This window comes from Cibotium barometz, chromosome 2, assembly GCF_041138505.1.
Source record: "Cibotium barometz isolate CiBa-2024 chromosome 2, ASM4113850v1, whole genome shotgun sequence".
Taxonomy (NCBI): Eukaryota; Viridiplantae; Streptophyta; class Polypodiopsida; order Cyatheales; family Cibotiaceae; genus Cibotium; species Cibotium barometz.
This window is the reverse complement of record NC_141047.1, coordinates 49,366,648-49,387,314: the sequence shown is the minus strand read 5'-3', so window position 1 is coordinate 49,387,314 and position 20,667 is coordinate 49,366,648. Positions and strand designations below refer to the sequence as shown.

The following is a 20,667-nucleotide window of genomic DNA, read 5'->3' as shown; positions in this document are numbered from 1 at the left end:
ATTTTGAGTATACAAGGTGGTTAGCGATTTTGAAAATAGGGCTTTGATCTCCTTTCCATCCATACTTCAATACAGTATTCAGGGTGCAATCTCCCCCCCAAGAAGTGTCGGCATGCTTCCACCTCTTGGGTATTTATGTCTTTATTCATAAAAATAGTATACATTCTAAAAATAGTTGCACACTTACGCATGGGCTTGTCCTTTACAAAAAATAAGAGTTGCTTTTACCAAAAGTTTAGACAAATTCTTCTTATCTAAACCACTAAAGGAAAAATACGTAAAGAACCCCAAGAGCCAATTCACATGCAACAAAATTAATAGGTCTATGTCCATGTATAACAAAAGTGAGCGGCCAACAATAATACAAAATATCTCGTAGTAAATACTACAGGCAAAATACCAAAAATGAAGACCTTCTCACGCCAAATCACCACCATCATGTCCTAGCCACCATAACGGCTTACGAGCACAAGGCTCGTTAATCTCATCAACTTACAGGTTGTCCATTCAAACTGCACATTTCACATTAGCAACATCTGCTAAAATTATACAATAACACATAAGCATTAAATCCAACACTTATAAATTCATATGTCCTACACAAGGAATATTCGGAATCACCCAAGAGCTATACTACGAACATAGTGGTAATTAAGTGTCCCCAATCAATCCGTAAGAGTGTGTGTGAGAAAGAGAAAGAGATGGTAAGAGTATGAGTGAGAAAGAGAAAGAGATGGTGAGAGTGTGTGTGAGAAAGAGAAAGAGATGATAAGCGATGATATAAAAAATAATTTTCTTTCTAAGAGATGGCGTTAATGGGATGACCTCAATGATAATTTTCTTTCAGGAGTGGCAATTTGGTTGTCAATGATATATTAAAAATAATTTGTTGTGCTAAGCGATGACATCTATAGAATGACGTCACTGTGTAGGTGTAACTTCGTACCTGTCGTCTCGCTTACCATACTCATCAAATCCCAAGGGCAAGCAATTTTAGCACCATAGCCATGAGTTGCAGAGCACCATAGCCATGAGTTGCAGAGCACTCACGAAAAATAAAATATTTTTAAATACTCCACAAGCTTTAAATTTAAGCAAAAACGAAATATTTTTATACGGTTTAAATAGACAAAGCTTTTTTAAATTTATAACTCTAGAAAATAGCTAAATAGCTTAGAAAAGCTATATTATTAGCTATTAGCTCTTATAACTATTACATGAGGGTTGGCTAATTTTTACATTTGTTTTGGTCAAAAAGTAAATGCCGATGGGCACACCCAAGAGAAGACACAAAAAGGAAGTAAAAATCTTAAATGTGGCCAACTATATTAAGCTCTCTCTTTCTTTCTTAAAAAAAAAGGCTTTAAAACTTTTAAATGCCTAAGCTTTTGCAACAAAAGCTTTAACCAAAGCTTGCAACTAAAAGCCTTTAAGATTTTTTTAAAATCTGAAGCTTAACAAGAAAAAACATGCACGTGAGAATCAACGCTAAAAATGTTGTAGTGGCTAGCTGTAAAAATTCAGCGCCTAAGAAAAAAAATTCAGTGCCTAAGAAAAAAAAAAGAAAAGCAAGCCGCGTTGATTTCAATTATGAGAGAGAAGATAATTGTGATTGAAAATAGAAGGGGGGAGCGGTAGTGCAGCGCAAAATGGGGTCTTTTCCTTTAAAAAAAACTCTAAAAAATAAATCTTTTTAAAGCTTTAACTAAATCTTTATAGCAAAACTGATTGAAATGAGACTCTCCATGGCTGATTACCCCGCGCAGCACGCTCGAAGAAATCGCAGGCATTGAGAAAAACTCATCGTTAGCTTCCGTTCGCCGATTGAAAGAGAGAGAAAAAGAAATTAAATTTGAGTTCTGAATTATGAATTAAAAGCGTAGTTTAATCCAGAATTATTTTCTAGTGTAAAGTCTCCAATAAGTGCTTTTCTCTTTCAATTGATTTATGGTGGATAATCTTACACTATCGATTATGGATTTTGAGCATACAAGGTGCTTAGCAATTCTAAAAATAGGGCTTTGGTCTCCTTTCCATCCATACTTCAATACAGTATTGGGGGTGCAATCTCCCCCCCAAGAAGTGTCGGCATGCTTCCACCTCTTGGGTATTTATGTCTTTATTCATAAAAATAGTATACATTCTAAAAATAGTTGCACACTTATGCATGGGCTTGTCCTTTACAAAAAGTAGGAGTTGCTTTTACCAAAAGTTTAGACAAATTCTTCTTATCTAAACCAAAAGTTTAGACAAATTCTTCTGATCTAAACCACTAAAGAAAAAATACGTAAAGAACTCCAAGAGCTAATTCACATGCAACAAAATTAATAGGTCTACGTCCATGTATAAGAAAAGTGGGCGGTCAACAATAATACAAAATATCTCGTAGTAAATACTACGGGCAAAATACCAAAAATGAAGACCTTCTCACGCACCATCATGTCCGAGCCATAACGGCTCACGAGCACAAGGCTCGTTAATCTCATCAACTTACAGGTTGTCCATTCAAACTGCACGTTTCATATTAGCAACATATGCTAAAATGACACAATAACACATAAGCATTAAATCCAACACTTATAAATTCATATGTCCTCCACAAGGAATATTCGGAATCATCCAAGAGCTATGCTACGAACATAGTGGTAATCAGGTGTCCCCAATCAATCACAAAGGGACGGACGGACAATCCGTAACATTGTGTGTGAGAAAGAGAAAGAGAAAGAGAAAGAGATGGTAAGAGAAAGAGAAAGCGATGATATAAAAAATAATTTTCTTTCTAATGCTTTCAGGAGTGGTAATTGGGTCGTCAATGATAAATTCAAAATAATTTGCTGTGCTAAGCGATGACGTCTATAGAATGACGTCACTGTGTAGGCGTAAGTTTGCGTATTGGAAATACCCGCCGTCGTCTCGCGTGGTTTCTATAAAGGCCGAGGCAGAGGCAGTTTTAGCACCATAGCCGCCGTGAGTCGCAGAGCACTACTACGTCTAGCATCATCTCGTCAACTTGTGTCAGAGAGCAGGCCACTAGCGCCAATATGCCGCCATTGCAGGCGCATCTACTCTTACCCTTTGTAATTGCAGCAGCTGCCTGTGGCTTTCGTGGAGCTGCTGGCCATGACAGTACTCTCCTCTACTCTTTGCTCGCCATTGCAATATCCTCTCTGTCTGTTTACCTTTTCTACGTCTACTGCTGGAGACCGCTTTCGCTTCGGAGGGCTTTGCTGCAGCAAGGCTTCACCGTCTTGCCTTATCGCCCCATCGTCGGAGATCTCCCTGAGCTCAAGCGTCTCGAAGCCCAGGCTCAACTCTCCGACATCCCTTCCCCCTCTCATCACCATCTCCTTCTACCCCATATCTTCCCCTTCTACAACAATCTCCTCTCTAAGCACGCAGGTATATCACATCTCTGGAATCCCTTAACTCAGTGCTCAATCAAATAATCATTGATTTAATGCATTAACCTTATATCTCATGACTTCAGATAAGTTCCGTTATTTTCATCGTATTAATGATTAAGATCTTTGCAGCTTCTTAAATACTACATTTGATTGATAATCTTGATCGATTCCTTTTCTTTGCTGAACTATATTATATATAGGTTAAGTGTTTTGTTGGGCTTGTTCTTGCAGGTTCTCGTGTAGTTTTCTGGTGGGGTAATAAACCCACCTTCGTGATTAGTAGCGCAGACGATGCGAGAAGCATTTTTTCTTCGGCGGATGTGAAGCAAATGCAAAAGCCCTATGCTACCACTGAAGCCTTCCACAGCTTGCTAGGCAGATCAGGGCTTGCCTTCTCCAATGGTGAAGACTGGCACCAACAACGCAACATCCTTCGCCCTGCATTCTTTTCTGAGAAGCTCAAGGTCTTCTATACATATAACATCAATGGGTTTTGAAATAGAATTGCCAGCCTTCTCTTGATAAAATCCTCTGGAAATTGAAATATGTTACATACTAATATCTTCAAATCTTAATTGAGGTTAATCTAGCTAATTGCATCTTCAAATAACTTTTATGCATAGAATGTTGAAATAACTAGTATACTTTTTTTCATTTATTTATTGAGTACTAATTTTAAAACAGGGAGTGACAAAAACCCAATACAATGTATGTAGTTTGAAGTATTGGAATTCGAAAACTAGTTAAAGGTTTGAAAATTCTAAGATTTTGGGCTGGTTTTAGTTATAAACCTCTCAAAAATGCCTTCAATATAACTTGAAGAGAGAGAGAGAGGTTTTTCACCATTTGGTGACTAACTTTTTTTCGCACATGTACCACTAAATTCTATTGCAAATTTAGAGCTTCTATACTTTTTTTTCTCCGCACATCTACCACTAAACTATATTACAATTTGATTGTTGTTTGGTAGTATTACAATTTAGAGCTTCTATAATTTTGTTGTGTGGTAGGAACTGGTGGCTGACATGGTGACCGGCTCATTGGCGATGGTGCAAGCATGGGAGAGCCAAGTCAGAAAGCAGGGGCATGTGGCAGAGTTGGAGGTGGCACATGACATCAAGAATGCGACAGCTGATATTTTGGCACGCAGCTCATTTGGATCAAGCTATCTCCAAGGCAAAGCTGTGTTTGAGAGACTAGAGCACCTCCTTGAGCTCCTTAATAACTTGACCGTCCCAATTAATATCATTCCACTCTATTCGTAAGTATTGAAATGCTAGCACTTCACTACCTTATCAGACTTAAACTAATTTGTTGCTCTTAGCTATACTAGGTGCTTCATCCATTGGTATAAAATTTGTGAGTTCTTAAGGTAGTGGAAAGTTTGATGTTTGTATAGTTAGACCTTAATAAATGACTACACCTATTGTTATTGATAGTAGTTCTTAGCTAATTAGGTTGTTAATGTTTTTTTAACTAAGTTGTTACTTTATCAATACAATCATTTTGGGAATAATGTAATGCTTTTATTTGATGGGGGTGATGACAGGTACCTTCCCACTAGCACAAATCAGCAAATAAAGGAGATGGAGAACAGAAACAATAAAGAACTTCGTGAGATCATAGAATTGAGGAGAAAGGCTATAGTTGCAGAATCAGGATCTCACTTTGCTTATGGGACTGATTTGTTAGGCTTGATTCTGGCTGCAGAGGAGCTAGATGCCAAGCTTGATAGCAAGCAAGCTCGCCTTACCACAGAACAAGTGATAGATGAATGCAAAACCTTCTTCTTTGCCGGCCATGCGACCACTGCAAATTTGCTAGCATGGACCATGGTTTTATTATCACTTAACCAAAAGTGGCAAGCAAAAGCCAGGGAAGAAGTCTTGGAAGTGTGCGGAGAGAAAGGTGAACCTAAGGCGAACCAACTGAACAAGCTCAAAGTTGTAAGGCCTAATACTTGCTCTTATTTATTAAGGGTTTTTTTGTGTGTGCGAGTGTATCTATTGGGAGCTTACAAAATCATTTGCCTTAAGTTGTTTCACGAGGTTTACTTCCAATATTAACCTACTTTTATATTAGTAAGACATGTTCATCTTCTCACATTATCCACTTTTAGTCAGGCTTGCTTTTTCAACATTCAGAATTACATTGGCTATTCCATACTTAATCTCTAGTAGGTCTTGAACCCACATTATCCTTTACAACCCAAGGTTAAGGTAGTCTTGATTCCACAATATTATTCTCTTCCTTCTCAAGCTAAGCTCAAGTACGTTAAGTTGGTCTTAATTCCACAATATTCTCTTCCTTGTGAAGCTTAGCACAAATATTTTAAGGTGGTATGTATTCCACATTCTCTTCCTTGTCAAGCTAAGCTCAAGTTTTGTAGGCTTATCAAAGGCAACCTACTTAATATCTCACAACATAAAAGTAACAACATATTTGGTTTTATATCTCAATATAAAACTAACAACATATTCAGTACCCTACTTAATATCTCTCAACATAAAACTAACATACCCAAGTGTTGTAGGCTTATCAAAGGTAACCCAAATTAGCCTGCTTAAAATCTATCAATAGAAAAATAACAATATATTAAGTAGCCTACTTAATATCTCTCAAGATATTAAGGAGTAGCGTACTTAATATCTCTCAACATAAAACTAATAGCACACTATCTATGATTTGCTAGTTCCTTGTTGGCTGATTGATGACGCTCACGTAAGTGCTGATCTGAGCTCAAATTTTCTTTTTCAAGTTGGTCCAAGACACACTCTCCCTTATTATAACCCAAGCTTATCTCATGTAGGATTAACAACCAAAATCTCTTTATTTCATTGATAACGATAATTAGCCTAACAACTAATTTTACGTGATGAAAAACTCTAGATTTATTTCTCTCTCTTAAATGCATGAAATATTACACTTTGCATTGATGAGATTCAATATTGCATGTGTAGGTGGGGATGATATTAAACGAATCTCTAAGGTTATACCCCCCTGCACCAGAGTTCGGTCGGCGCGAGACACTGAGCAATGTGAAGGTGGGCGATCGATGGCTGCCACGTGGGACATCATTGATTGTTGCAAACCTTTGGATACATAGAGACAAAGAGGTTTGGGGTGAGGATGCAGATGAGTTTCGACCAGAAAGATTTGCAAATGGGGTGTCCAAAGCATGCAATCACCCATATGCCTTTATGCCCTTTGGCATGGGACCCCGCATGTGTATTGGCCAAAACTTTGCCATCATGGAGGCAAAGATTTTTCTCTCTCTTATCCTTCAACGTTTTTGTTTCCATCTCTCTCCCAACTATCGTCATGCCCCAATATCTGCCATCACTATGAGACCCAAACACGGTGTCCAAGTCATCCTCCAATCCTTATCAATGAACTAGTTCTTATGGTATGGACATCCAAGTTATCCTCCATTTAATCTCATGGATTAGTAGTTTACCTAATATGCTTAAGGCTGCCCCATATAATTAAGATTTTTATTTCTTTAAGGCTAGCATACATAACCGAGGTTCATTAATTTTCATAATAAACTGTTTGATCTAACAATGTCATATGTTAGAATGTCATATGTTAGGAAGGCACTTAGAGTTCACGTAAGCCCCACTCTCATGTACATGGATCAATGAAAGTTTTGTGTGAGGGTGTTGATGTTACCAATGATGTTACCTCTAGGGGTCTTGTTACAATTGGGACACAAGTGTCATCGTTGATCAGTACTCTTTTTAGATGTCATTTATATCCTTCACTGCTATAAAACTCGATGGAAATGGCAGCTAAAAAGTGCAATTTCATAAGTATTAAATGACATTTTTGGGCTGATATTTCCACATGTGCCATTTTTTAGGAATGGCTGAGAAAAGTGAGAATTTTTATTTATTTATCACGTATGAAATGGCATAAAGTAGTGGTGGAAATGGTAAATCCTTTGTATAAAATGACACAAAATAGTGGTTGAAATGGCATAAAGTAGTGGTTGAAATGGTAAATCTTTGTATAAAATGGCACAAAATAGTGGTCAAAATGGCACACAATTTACCATTTGTTATGTATGAAATGGCACAAAATAGTGGTTGAAATAACAACGTGGCTTGCATTTGGGTTGCATTATAGCCGCGCTTTACCATGAAGAAACGAACAACAATCTCAAAAAATTGGGACAAAATGGGGGAGATTTATCTCCCCCATTATGTCCTAAAATTTTAAAGTAAATTTTTTTAAGTACACATCATCAAGAGAAAGAACACATCATCAAGAGAAAGAACACATTAAGAAGATAAAGATCTTATAATAATTAAGCGCATTGGAAGACTTAAAAGTTTAAAGTAAATTTAAGTACACATCATCAAGAGCAAGAACACATTGAACTACTTGGGTCCATATGCCCAAGCCTTCCATGGGGCCATCATCAGCAAGGAGATCCTTACTACCCATGGAAAGGTCACAATGCATTATCATAGCCCAGAGTGGAAGAGGTAAAGGTCAAGGAGAAGCTGGAGAAAGTGGGCCTAGGGAGAATGGCATAGATCCTCCCAAGGAACATCGACACGGAGCTCTGTGCAGAATATATCAAGACTTATGACAAAGCCACCAAGCGTGGCACCGTCCATGAAGGCTGACGGCACAACAAAGCAGCTCTTAATCACAGAAGAACTCATCTGTGGTGCTCTGTAGCTCCCACCAGCCAGTCAAAGTCCATGCCCATGCCTTCGACAAAATGCCTTTGGGCACTATGCTGAAGAAGAGTTCGTATAACTCAAATGGGGATAGAGAATGAGAATATCTGGGATGAGGTCACGGAGAAAGCCTACAGAGCTATGCATGCACGTGAAATTGATGGATCTCTAACAGGGTCCTGTTGAATAGGATTCCTAAAGTGCATGAAGAAAAGGAAGAGGATTGGGTGTATTACATACATAGGGAAATGGAAAACTATCTCAAGGCCCACCAATCCAAGGTATGCAACCCGTACTTGCTGACCCAAGTCCTCAATCATGTGGCAAAAAGGCCTCTCTCAGAGCCCAAACCAGCAAAGCTGATGCAATTAGCATTACTCGCAGAGCAACCAGCACTAACAGGCTGAAGAGATGCAAGAGGTCCAAGGTGTACTAGTGGAAACACAAGCCATAATTAAAGAGATAAAGAAAGGGAGGAGGAAGAAGACAGATAGAAAAATGAGGGGCATCATCTTGGACGTGGCTGTAGAATCACAAAGACTAGAGGCTGAGCTGGCATAGGAAATAAGATCATACAAAGAAGCATTGACAATGCAAGAAGCCACAATCAGCTAGGCCACTCAAGAGCAAATGCAACAAGTTACTCCCTCGATGAGCCTGGCACAACTGATCTTCACAAACATGTCCCCACTTAAGGATTCAACCTTGGCAAACATACCTACATAGTTAGAACCAGAATCAGTAGAATCACTTCCAGTACCGGCTGAGGAATCGCAAGGCATTGAGACAACAATGGCCCCAGTGCATAATTGAGCAGCCCATATAGATATAGGCAAAAGACCACGGAGTGAAGAGCCATCAAGCCCGAGCAAAAGACGGCGTCTCGAGGATGAAGAAAGACTACTCGAGCTTTCCTTCTTGCAGAATGTCAATTATGAACAGTTCATGCAGGACACTATGGAAGGGTTGGATGAGCTACTGTGAAACTACCACATGTTGGACTTGAAGGAGGCACAAGCACAAGTGCATCATGGGAGCAAGAGCAAAAAGTATGGCTCCTCTCACAACAGACATCCTGCATGATCGTAACGCTGCCCTTTGTTGGAACCAGGTTAACAAGTCAAACACACAAATGCGGACTTTAAAGGACCACTTGGCAGAAGCAGAGGCCACACATCGAGATGTCATAATGAAAAGTTTGAAGGCCACGGAGGAGTGCAAGAGACCAGATAATGATACAAGGCACTGGAAAGTAATAATGTGGTCCTTAGCCAAACCATTGTTCAGAGAATCAAAAAAAATATGGACCTCAATGCAAAGTTGGAACAAGCTAAAGAGCAACTCCAGAAGGAGGTCACTCACAACCACGAGCTCATAGCCCTTCATGCCCAGCAAGTACAAGAACTCTAACACAAATCCATGGCCAAAGAAGAGGAATTGCAATCGACAGATCCAACAGTTATCCTCAAGTCTGAAAGAAGAAAAAGACAAAGCCACTCACTTACAACAAGAGAGAGAACAATCAAACAAGGCACATGCAGAGAAAGTGAGAGCACTTAACAATGCCATTAGTGCCAGTCAAGTCAAGATGCAAAGGATGGTATTAGCACACCAAGAGGGAATGGCACAAATCATGCAGCGGTTAGACAATCACAGGCTAGCTGTCAAAAGGCTCCAAAGATTCACAGAAGCTCAAGAAAGCAAAGCAAGGCATGCCCAAGAGGAAGCAACTTGGAGATTCGAGTTGGATGCTGCAAGGATGGACCGTGAAACCGCAATATCAAACCTCCTTAGCACAATGACTCTCGTCTACAAGAGTTGGAATGCCAGTGGGTGATACAAGACCAAAGTCAACAGTCGGAGCCTACAGATGACATGCACCTACTCCTTGAGCGTGCCTCGGAGTTGGGTCAGTGTTGCCAGTAACTCCTCGAGCCCCTCCTCAAACTCTTACTCTATTTTTGTCTACACTAATCCTCTCCTTACTTCAATACAATATAAATCTATATGAGGACCTAGGCCTAGGTGAACTAACCCTCATTAAGCAAAATACTGAACGCGATGCTAACCCCACGATTATAATGGAAATTTTACGGGGGGACATAGTCTTAACTATTCCACGAGATATTTTCTTTTATCCATTATATCCTCTTGTGATAAACCTTTGTAGTTGGTGTCGGGTACTCCAAAATTCTAAAATTTTGAACAACAATGTCAAAAAATTAGACTTGTTTGTTTCAGATGACATTCCCGAGACACCAGCCAACTACGAGGTGGTAGCACACAGCTACCACAGCTACCACTGGTAGCACACAGCTACCAGTGGATTATAAGCCATGGGTGGCTCAAAGTTTACAATACTCACCAACATCTCAACTTATGTGAGTATATCACCCTTTTGGAATTCTAAAAGTATACTCTAATATCTACAAACACTTAGAATGCATGTTAACCAATGTACTCTACAATTTTGATGCCACCCATATTGAATATCCTACCATAAATCCTGAGGATATCCCGGACCTACAAGAGTTTATGAAATCTCACAAGCCTAGCTACCCACCCCCTAGCATAGGTCATGGTCAAGGAGAATCCTCATCTTCATCTTCAATTTCCACTTACCCTGTATATTCTAGTAAACTCCTTAATTCATATCCTAATGCCCAACCTACAAACACATCTCAGGCCGACTGCATACTCTCTACTTTCACTCCTCAGCCAGATCAGATAGATTTTCCCACTAGCACTCTTGCACCTGAGGAGATATTGGCACCTCACCCGTATCCCCAATGGAAACCTCAGCACAGGAGGTACGCTATCCTATTCCCCACCAGGACAATATTGAAGCTTTCACTGATGGTACGATTTTGGAATCATTGTCTCATGCAAAATATGAGGGCTTCATTTGTGCTGGCAATCTTTTGTTAAAGCCCAAGTTGATGTTCAAAGTGTTAATGCAAGTAACACCCTTTGAACCAACTCAAAGGATTCTACCAGAATCCCACTCCGATGTCACACCAACAAAACAACACTATGTGCCATACCCTCTATGAGCACCTTACCTAGAGTTAGAAGAACTACGTTGTGTGGACAAAAACAGAGACCGATGATGTGTATATACTGTGCAGAATACTAAGAGCTTCAAGAATATGCAATCAGTTTTGGTCCATTCTGAGTCTCGGTTGAGATAAAATTAAATGTGCAGGAGAGAGAGTGTAGAGAGAGAAAATAAAAACTTTTCTCCATAAATTTTGTAAAGTTTTGTGAGTTTTTAAGGCTACCCTGTGACATGGCTGGTGGGCTATGACTGGGAGCCTATGTGTCAATAGGAGCTTGGAGTGGGTGGTAGCCATACATGCCACCATGTGTCTGTTCTGCACACTTGGAAGACATGCAGGAAGCCAATTGTCAGTATGGAAGGCTCACGAAGTCTCCTGGAGTAGGTGCCCAGTTTCTGGAGCCTGGAGAGCTCATTTGTAGTTTTGCGTGGAGATGGAGAGCTTGGAAGAGTTGCCTAAGAAGCTGTGAAGCTGTGGATGCAAAGGAGACCAGCTGAAAGCTTGCTACTACGGATGCCTGAAGAGGAAATTGCAAGCCTGAGTTGCTGAATTTTCTGAGAGGAGGCCACGGCGATAAGCAAGGAAGAGCCAAGAACTACATTTTCATCACGAAGGACAGTCGGAATTCAGAGATTCCAGTGGTAGGAGACCAGGAGGAGTGGGCCGAGCTGAATTGGAGCCAAGTTGGAGGTTTTTGGGAGCAGAAAAGGTCCAGAGAACAGGAGGAGGAAAGGCTGATTCTGAACTGAATTGGTGGCTGCAGCCAAAAGAGCAGCATTAGGGTGCTTATTTTGAGGTTTACCGTGAAGAAGACGGGAGAAAATGAGGGCTGGTCTGATATTTTGTAAAGCTGATATAGAAGTGTGAAGACTTTGTAATGCTTTTCAGTCATGTATCTATCCCTCGAAATGGGCATTGGGGTCTGAGGTTCTTGGAATTGTATTGACAGGTTTCCATGTCGAAGTTGTATTTTCATCAGAAGTAGATGATGGTGTTTGGTCTCTACTGTTGCATGTGGATGAGAATGAATGGTTTAATTTAACTTTTTCTCCCTGGCCAGAGTATATTTATCATTTTGAATTCTGTGAAGATGAGGATCTTGATTAAGTGTATTTGTGCTATTGGGCTGTGTAGAGACGAAGACTTGAATTGAAATAAAGTTTTGTACATACTCTAGGGTCTGGTGTTCTGGGTGTGTTGTATCAGTGTGTGGAAGTGTGACACCTATAAAGGCATATATAGCTATACCGCTTCCTTGTCATCACTTTTTGGTGCCTCCACAGAGGAAGAAATTTCTATCGGTTTGTGAAAGAAGACAAGGGTTTGTGTGAAGAAAGATTGGGGAGATGGCTTAAGATTTTCGAGAGTATTGGGGATCGCCACAGGAGAGTGCAATCAGGTTTGTGGAGAAGATGGAATTTACAGCTTTGATGAAAGACAAGGCAGCCCCGAAAATCTTATTTTAGATTTTGAGTTATTGCTTGGGGAGATGCGAAAGCATGGTTGCAGAATCAGGTGACTATTTTCAGGACTGCCCATCCATCACAACAGAATCTGGAGTATGCGGTGGTAAGGGCTGCATTTCTTGCGAGGTTTGCACAGGCAAGGAGTCCAAATGAATTATGGAAGGATCTGTGTAAGGTGAAGCAAGAAGAGGATTAGGATGTAGATCAGTATTTGATGCAGTTTGGGAGGTTATGGAGTTTGTGGTGTGAGTCTCTTATTCCAGAAGTGCCTCCGCAGATGATTAAGAGAGATCGCTTTGTTGACAGGATTGAAACCTACAATACGGTTAAAAGTAGAGTTGAAGAACTTGGACAGTTTTGATGAGGCAGTAAGGGTGGCCAGAGAGAAAGAGTGGAAGGTAAAGAGGTTGTGGCAATTGGGAATGCATGAGGAACCTCCGAAAATGGTAAGTAGTCCTGAGACAATCAAAGCATATGCAGAGAAAGAGATTATGCCTATTCCTGTGCAAGATAAATCTCTAAAGGATTATTTGCATGAGGCAGTAGAGTTGATGAAGTCGCTAAGTTTGAATTAGATGGAAGCACGTGGAAGGGGAAGAAGCCGGGGTGCTCCAAATAATAGAAGAGATATTTTGCCAATAGGTGAAGGAAATATGGGAGGATCAGGGAGAGGACGAGGCTATTATTCAAGCAATGTCAAATGCTGGAATTGTGGGGAGTGGGGACATATCAGCCCTCAATGTGATAAACCGGCCAGGGTGGGTGGTGAAATTTATCCCGTGATGCAAAGAACTAATGATAGATCAGGAGATCACAGTATTGAGGTAAAAGATCCAAGTCAGCCCTCTACCAGTGGAGCTAAACAAGAAGATAAAGGAAAGGGACCGGCTCTTAGCTTGATAAGAGTGGAGACTATTCCAGAGATCATGCCTGTGTCCAAGAGGACAAAAAGTGCAATGGCGGAAGCTGAACCGTCATCTAAGAAAGGAAAACATGTCCAATTTGACATCAGCCCTCAACTAGAGAAGAAGAAAAGAAAGCCAAGAAGATGCTATAAAACTTCAGATTTGCGTATCGGTCAAGGTCTAGAAGAGTACACCCTCATGGGTGATTTAAAAGGAAGGGCAGGCAATATAACTTTTGCCCAATTGCTTGGATTGTGTCCGAAGCTCAAGAGAGAGTGGAAGAGGTTGGCAAATCCAAGGAAAGCAAATGAGCAGGATGTTGAGATATCGAGCTCATCTAGTGAGGCAGTGGACACTGATGACCCGCCTGGGGGATAGGTCCCACACTTACACCACTGGCATGGTTGGTGAGATCACGGGTGATATGCAGCCAGTGGGATGACAGGCTGTGTGATAGTTATAGCGCCAGCTCATTTAGTCGGGTTCACACTATAGAGAACCCGTGTATGTATTTGGTTGAGTACCTTCATATTGTGTGTACTCTTATTCTTGTATATGGTGTGTTGAGTGTTGAGTAGAGAAGAAGAAAATTTTCAGCCTCTCACCTTGTGTGTTCTCTATTAGGGTTTTGTGAGTGTGTGTGTGTGCTTGCAAGAGCTCAAGCTCTCTTCCCTCTTGCATCTTTTCATGGTATCAGAGCTTGGTTTGTGCTAAGGGCTGAGCTGCAAGCAAGAGAACCACAGGAAGCGGTACGAGGGTAAGAGCTTCAACTACTCTTCCCTATTTATGTTGGTGACTACACCCTTGTCGGGAGCTCTACGGGAGGCACTGGCAAACGATCTCTGATTGAGGAGCTTTCTTTGCGGGATTAAAGCTATAGGACAACTATATAGTCCTATCGGACAGAATTTTTTGGACTGAAAACACGTTTCGGGCGTGTCTGGACCTCCGTTTTTTCAGAAAGCAGGCGATTTCGAGCACTGCGAGCGACGGGTAAGTCATCGATTCTCTGCAGAACTCTATTTTAAGAACTGCAGGAAGACAGATTGACTGTGCAGACACTGTGGGTGGTGCAAAGAGGTCTATAGTTGCCATTGGGTGTATGTATGCACATTCAGGACACTGGTTGTGACATTTGAGAGTACTACAGTACCGCTGCATAAATACAACAATTTGTGCAAGACATACCAGAGTGTTGTTTCTGGTAAAATTGTGTGTTTGGCAAGATGTCAAATGATGGCATAACACAGATTGTGGCTGAGAATCTTGATAAGAATAACTTCCATGCTTGGAGGTTCAGATTGACGAATTTCCTGATGGGAAAGGGCTATTGGGACTACATAGAAGGTGAGCATGAAGAGGCATCGGAGATACCGGACATAAATCCTACTGCTGCTGCAGATGTGAAAGAGTTTAAAGATTGGAACCAAGGAGCCAAGAAAGTCATGTATTGGCTCTCCATTAGTATACAGGACACCATGATTGGGCACATTCAGGATGCCAAGTCCCCCAAGGAGGCGTGGGACACCTTGGTAAAACTCTATGAAACAAATACCAAGGCACGTAAGATACAGTTGAAGAATGAACTTCATACTGTGGAGAAAAAGAGCATGTCTGTGAATGACTATGCGTTGAAGATAAAGGGTATTGTGAAATCCCTTGCATCTATTGGTGTGTCAGTTTAGATGATGATGATAAGGTGGAGGTCTGTCTACGTGGTCTCGAGCCATAATAAAAGGCATTCAAGATGTCTATTCAGACTCAGGAAAACATTCCCAACTTTACAGATTTGGTGTCTATGCTGATTATAGAAGAGAAGAGCTTGGGTGAAGACCAACAGTCTTCACAAAACAAAAACAGTTCAGAGCAAAGGGCCTTCTAAACAAGTTCAGGAAGAGGACGAGGTAAAAGAGGCCGTGGACGCGGTCAAGGAGGTGGCCGAACAGGTAATCAAAATTATAGCCAGCAACAACAATAGTCCCCGAATACACAACAACAACAACAACAACACGCAGGTGGAAGAGGCAAATTTAGAGGCAGGGGGAGTCAAAGAGGCCGTGGAAATTGGCAAAGGCAGTATAATGATGCACGTGAATGCTATTATTGTGGTAAGCCTGAACATGTGCAGGCAGAATGTTATAAGAAGCAGGCTGACATGCAAAATGGGAAAGTGCAGCAAAACAACTATGCGTCCTCAAGCAAAAATAATGAGGATAATGAAAGGTTGTTTGTTATGCAGCATGTCGTGAATGCCGTGTCTGAAAATGTTGATGCAGTACAAAAAGATGATGTATGGTATGTGGATTCAGGTGCTTCGAACCACATGACAAGTCATGGGAAGTGGTTCAAGGAGATGAAAAACCCGGAAAGACCAGGTTTTGTGGAAACAGGGGATGACACTGCTCATCCAATTGCCCATGTTGGAGATGTGCCATTGTCTATGCAGGATGGCAAAGTGAAGTATCTTGCAGATGTACTTTCGTTCCGAACATAACAAAGAATCTGGTTTCAGTTGGCCAGATGATTGAGTAGGGTTTGCAGGTTCGGTTTAACCCTGATGGTTGTTATGTTGAAGACTTTAAAGATAAGTGCAGGTTGGTTGCAAAAGGAAACAGAATGGGCAGAATGTTTACGTTGAATGTAGACATGCCTGAAATGAGTGCTGCGATGTTTGTAAATGGTTTAGGAATTGTTGCAGACATAGACATTTGGCATAAAAGAATTGGACATGTAAATGTGCGGAGAATGAAGTCTATGCAAACTAAAGGAATTGTGACAGGGCTGCCAAAATTTAAAGTGGAAGGTATGCTGAGAATACGTGAAGCATGCCAATTTGGAAAGCAAACAAAGCATGTATTTCCACGTAACAGATATGTGAGCAGAAATGCACTGGATGTTGTGCATTCAGATATATGGAGTCCTACGAAGACCATGTCTATGGGAGGTTGCAGGTATTATGTGACATTCATTGATGACCACACAAGGAAAGTGTGGGTATATTTCATGAAGGAGAAGAGTGAGGTGTTCACTCACTTTCAGAATTTCAGAGTTTTGGTTGAAAAGCAAACAGGGAAATATGTAAAGTGCTAAGGTCAGATGGAGGGGGAGAGTACTGTTGAGGTATCGAGCTCGTCTAGTGAGGCGGTGGCCACTGATGACCCGCCTGGGGGATTGGCCCCACACTTACACCACTGGCATGGTTGGTGAGATCTTGGGTGATATGCAGCCAGTGGGATGACAGGCTGTGTGACAGCCATTCTTGGCATAGTTATAGCGCCAGCTCATTTAGTCGGGTTCACACTATAGAGAACCCGTGTATGTATTTGGTTGAGTACCTTCATATTGTGTGTACTCTTATTCTTGTATATGGTGTGTTGAGTGTTGAGTAGAGAATAAGAAAATTTTCAGCCTCTCACCTTGTGTGTTCTCTATTAGGGTTTTGTGAGTGTGTGTGTGTGCTTGCAAGAGCTCAAGCTCTCTTCCCTCTTGCATCTTTTCATGGTATCAGAGCTTGGTTTGTGCTAAGGCTGAGCTGCAAGCAAGAGAACCACAGGAAGCGGTACGAGGGTAAGAGCTTCAACTACTCTTCCCTATTTATGTTGGTGACTACACCCTTGTCGGGAGCTCTACGGGAGGCACTGGCAAACGATCTCTGATTGAGGAGCTTTCTTTGCGGGATTAAAGCTATAGGACAACTATATAGTCCTATCGGATAGAATTTTTTGGGCTGAAAACACGTTTCGGGCGTGTCTGGACCTCCGTTTTTTCAGAAAGCAGGCGATTTTGAGCACTGCGGCGCGGCGGGTAAGTCATCGATTCTCTGCAGAACTCTGTTTTAAGAACTGCAGGAAGAAAGATTGACTGTACAGACACTGTGGGTGCTGCAAAGAGGTCTATAGTTGCCATTGGGTGTATGTATGCACATTCAGGACACTGGTTGTGACATTTGAGAGTACTACAGTACCGCTGTGCAGAAAATACAGCAGTTTGTGCAGAAAAAACCAGAGTGCAGTTTCTGGTAAAATTGTGTGTTTGGCAAGATGTCAAATGATGGGATAACTCAGATTGTGGGCTGAGAAGCTTGATAAGAATAACTTCCATGCTTGGAGGTTCACGTTGACGAATTTCCTGATGGGAAAAGACTATTGGGACTACATAGAAGGTGAGCATGAAGAGGCACCGGAGATACCGGATATAAATCCGACTGCTGCTGCAGATGTGAAAGAGTTTAAAGACTGGAACCAAGGAGCCAGGAAGGTTATGTATTGGCTCTCCATTAGTATACAGGACACCATGATTGGGCACATTCAGGATGCCAAGTCCCCCAAGGAGGTGTGGGACACCTTGGTAAAGCTTTATGAAACAAATACCAAGGCACGTAAGATACAGTTGAAGAATGAACTTCATACTGTGGAGAAAAAGAGCATGTCTGTGAATGATTATGCGTTGAAGATAAAGGGTGTTGTGGAATCCCTTGCATCTATTGGTGTGTCAGTAGATGATGATGATAAGGTGGAGGTCTATCTACGTGGTCTCGGGCCACAATACAAGGCGTTCAAGTTGTCCATTCAGACTCGGGAAAACATTCCCAACTTTACAAATTTGGTGTCTATGCTGATTATCGAAGAGAAGAGCTTGGGTGAAGACCAACAGTCTTCACAAAGCAAAAACAGTTCAGAGCAACAGGCCTTCTACACGAGTTCAGGAAGAGGACGAGGTAGAGGAGGCCGTGGACGCGGTCAAGGAGGTGGCCGAATAGGTAATCAGAATTATGGCCAGCAGCAGCAGCAACAACAACAGTCCCAAAATCAACAACAACAACAACATGCAGGTGGAAGAGGCAAATTCAGAGGCAGGGGGAGTCAAAGAGGCCGTGGAAATTGGCAAAGGTAATATAATGATGCACGTGAATGCTATTACTGTGGTAAGCCTGGACATGTGCAAGCAGAATGTTATAAGAAGCAAGCTGACATGCAAAATGGGAAAGTGCAGCAAAACAACTATGCATCCTCAAGCAGAAATAATGAGGATAATGAAAGGTTGTTTGTTATGCAGCATGTCGTGAATGCCATGTCTGAAAATGTTGATGCAGCACAAAAAGATAATGTATGATATGTGGATTCAGGCGCTTCGAACCACATGACGAGTCATGGGGAGTGGTTCAAGGAGATCAAAAACCTGGAAAGACCAGGTTTTGTGGAAACACAGGGGATGACACTGCTCATCCAATTGCCCACGTTGGAGATGTGCCATTGTCTATGCAGGATGGCAAAGTGAAGTATCTTGCAGATGTACTTCATGTACCGAACATAACAAAGAATCTGGTTTCAGTTGGCCAGATGATTGAGCAGGGTTTGCAGGTTAGGTTTAACCCTGATGGGTGGTATGTTGAAGATTTCAAAGACAAGTGCAGGTTGGTTGCAAAAGGCAACAGAGTGGGCAGAATGTTTACGTTGAATGTAGACATGCCTGAAATGAGTGCTGCGATGTTTGTAAATGGTTTAGGAATTGTTGCAGACATAGACATTTGGCATAAAAGAATTGGACATGTAAATGTGCAGAGATTGAAGTCTATGCAGACAAAAGGAATTGTGACAGGGCTGCCAAAATTTAAAGTGGAAGGTATGCAGAAAATATGTGAAGCATGCCAATTTGGGAAGCAAACAAAGCATGTGTTTCCACGTAACAGATATGTGAGCAGAAATGCACTAGATGTTGTGCATTCAGATGTATGGGGTCCTACGAAGACCATATCTATGGGAGGCTGTAGGTATTATGTGACTTTCATTAATGACCACACAAGGAAAGTGTGGGTATATTTCATGAAAGAGAAGAGTGAGGTGTTCACTCACTTTCAGAATTTCAGAGTTTTGGTTGAAAAGCAAACAGGGAAATATGTCAAGTGCCTAAGATCAGATGGAGGGGGAGAATACTTCTCCAATGAGTTCTCTGAATTTTTGAAGAAGAATGGTATTCGGAGACAGTTTACATGCAGATACACTCCGCAGCAAAATGGAGTTGTTGAGCGAAAAAATAGGCACATTGCTGAGATTGCGCGAGCATTGATGGAAGAGAAGAATATGCCGCATTGCTATTGGGCTGAGACTGTTTCTACAGCAGTATACATTATGAACAGGACTCTAACTGCAACCATACATGATGTAACTCCCCAGAGGAGAGGTTTACTGGCAGAAAACCAGATTTGTCTCATCTGAAAGTTTTTGGATGCATTGCATATGTGCATGTGCCAGATGAGCTGAGAACTAAGCTGTATCCGAAAGCTGAAAAATGTGTCTTTATTGGATATTCCCTTGAGCAAAAGGGATACAGGTGTTATAACCCTGCTACACGTGAGTTGAGGGTAAGCAGGGATGTTGTTTTTTATGAGATGAGCAGCTGGTATGCTGCTGAAAAAGAAGCTGTTGGGGCTGATGTGAGTGGAAGTGTGGTTGCACAGAATGCAGGTCAGCAATCACTGTCTTTGAGTGGACCAGGAGAGTCCTTATCTAGTGGGTCTATTGATAGACCATGGAGTGGCAGGCTGCGTCATAATACCAGTCCTGCAAATGTGATTAGTACATCACGTAAAGGAAAAGAGAAAGTGGTTGAGCCCCTTGGTATGCCTGACATTTCTGCAGGGCATTCTCATGTTGATGGAGAGTCTAGTGGCTCAGATATGAGCCTTGATGAGGAGCTTGGGATCCCAGCTATGAGAACACCTGGTCAATGATTTTATATTCACGTGATCACAAGATTTTTTTTGTTAATAACACTTGTGAACATGTTATTCACATGTTCACATGTTTTCATGTTCTCAAAATAGAAGGTCACCAGTGACCTGGTAACCTGCCGAAGCCCGTCGGGCTTTTTGTTTTCCCGGCGGACCCGCCGGGAAAATCCATTTTTTCGGCGAGAAAAAAAGTTAAAAAAAATGGTCAAAATATTCTCATGTTCACAGTCATTCCTACCATTTTTGGACCTTCTGGAGTCATTTATGATGTCAAAAGTTCAAAATTCTTTGTACAAAAAAAGTTATCTCTAAATTTATCGCCTTAAGCTCGATTACCATCAATTAGATCTTATTATACTTCCAATTGCGTCTAATTGACATCAATTAATATCCAATTGAGTCCAATTGGTAT

General features: G+C 41.3%; 1 protein-coding gene across 1 annotated transcript; it reads left to right on the top strand.

The window, feature by feature from the left end:
* The first annotated feature begins 2,964 nt into the window (after window positions 1–2,964).
* On the top strand, window positions 2,965–7,224 carry LOC147641179 (cytochrome P450 709B1-like). The gene is made up of 5 exons (XM_086809941.1): window positions 2,965–3,399; window positions 3,636–3,868; window positions 4,415–4,665; window positions 4,954–5,350; window positions 6,365–7,224. The coding sequence occupies exons 1-5, from the start codon at window positions 3,042–3,044 to the stop codon at window positions 6,800–6,802; spliced, it is 1,677 nt and encodes a 558-aa protein (XP_086666067.1). The 5' UTR covers window positions 2,965–3,041; the 3' UTR covers window positions 6,803–7,224.
* Window positions 7,225–20,667: the final 13,443 nt, after the last annotated feature.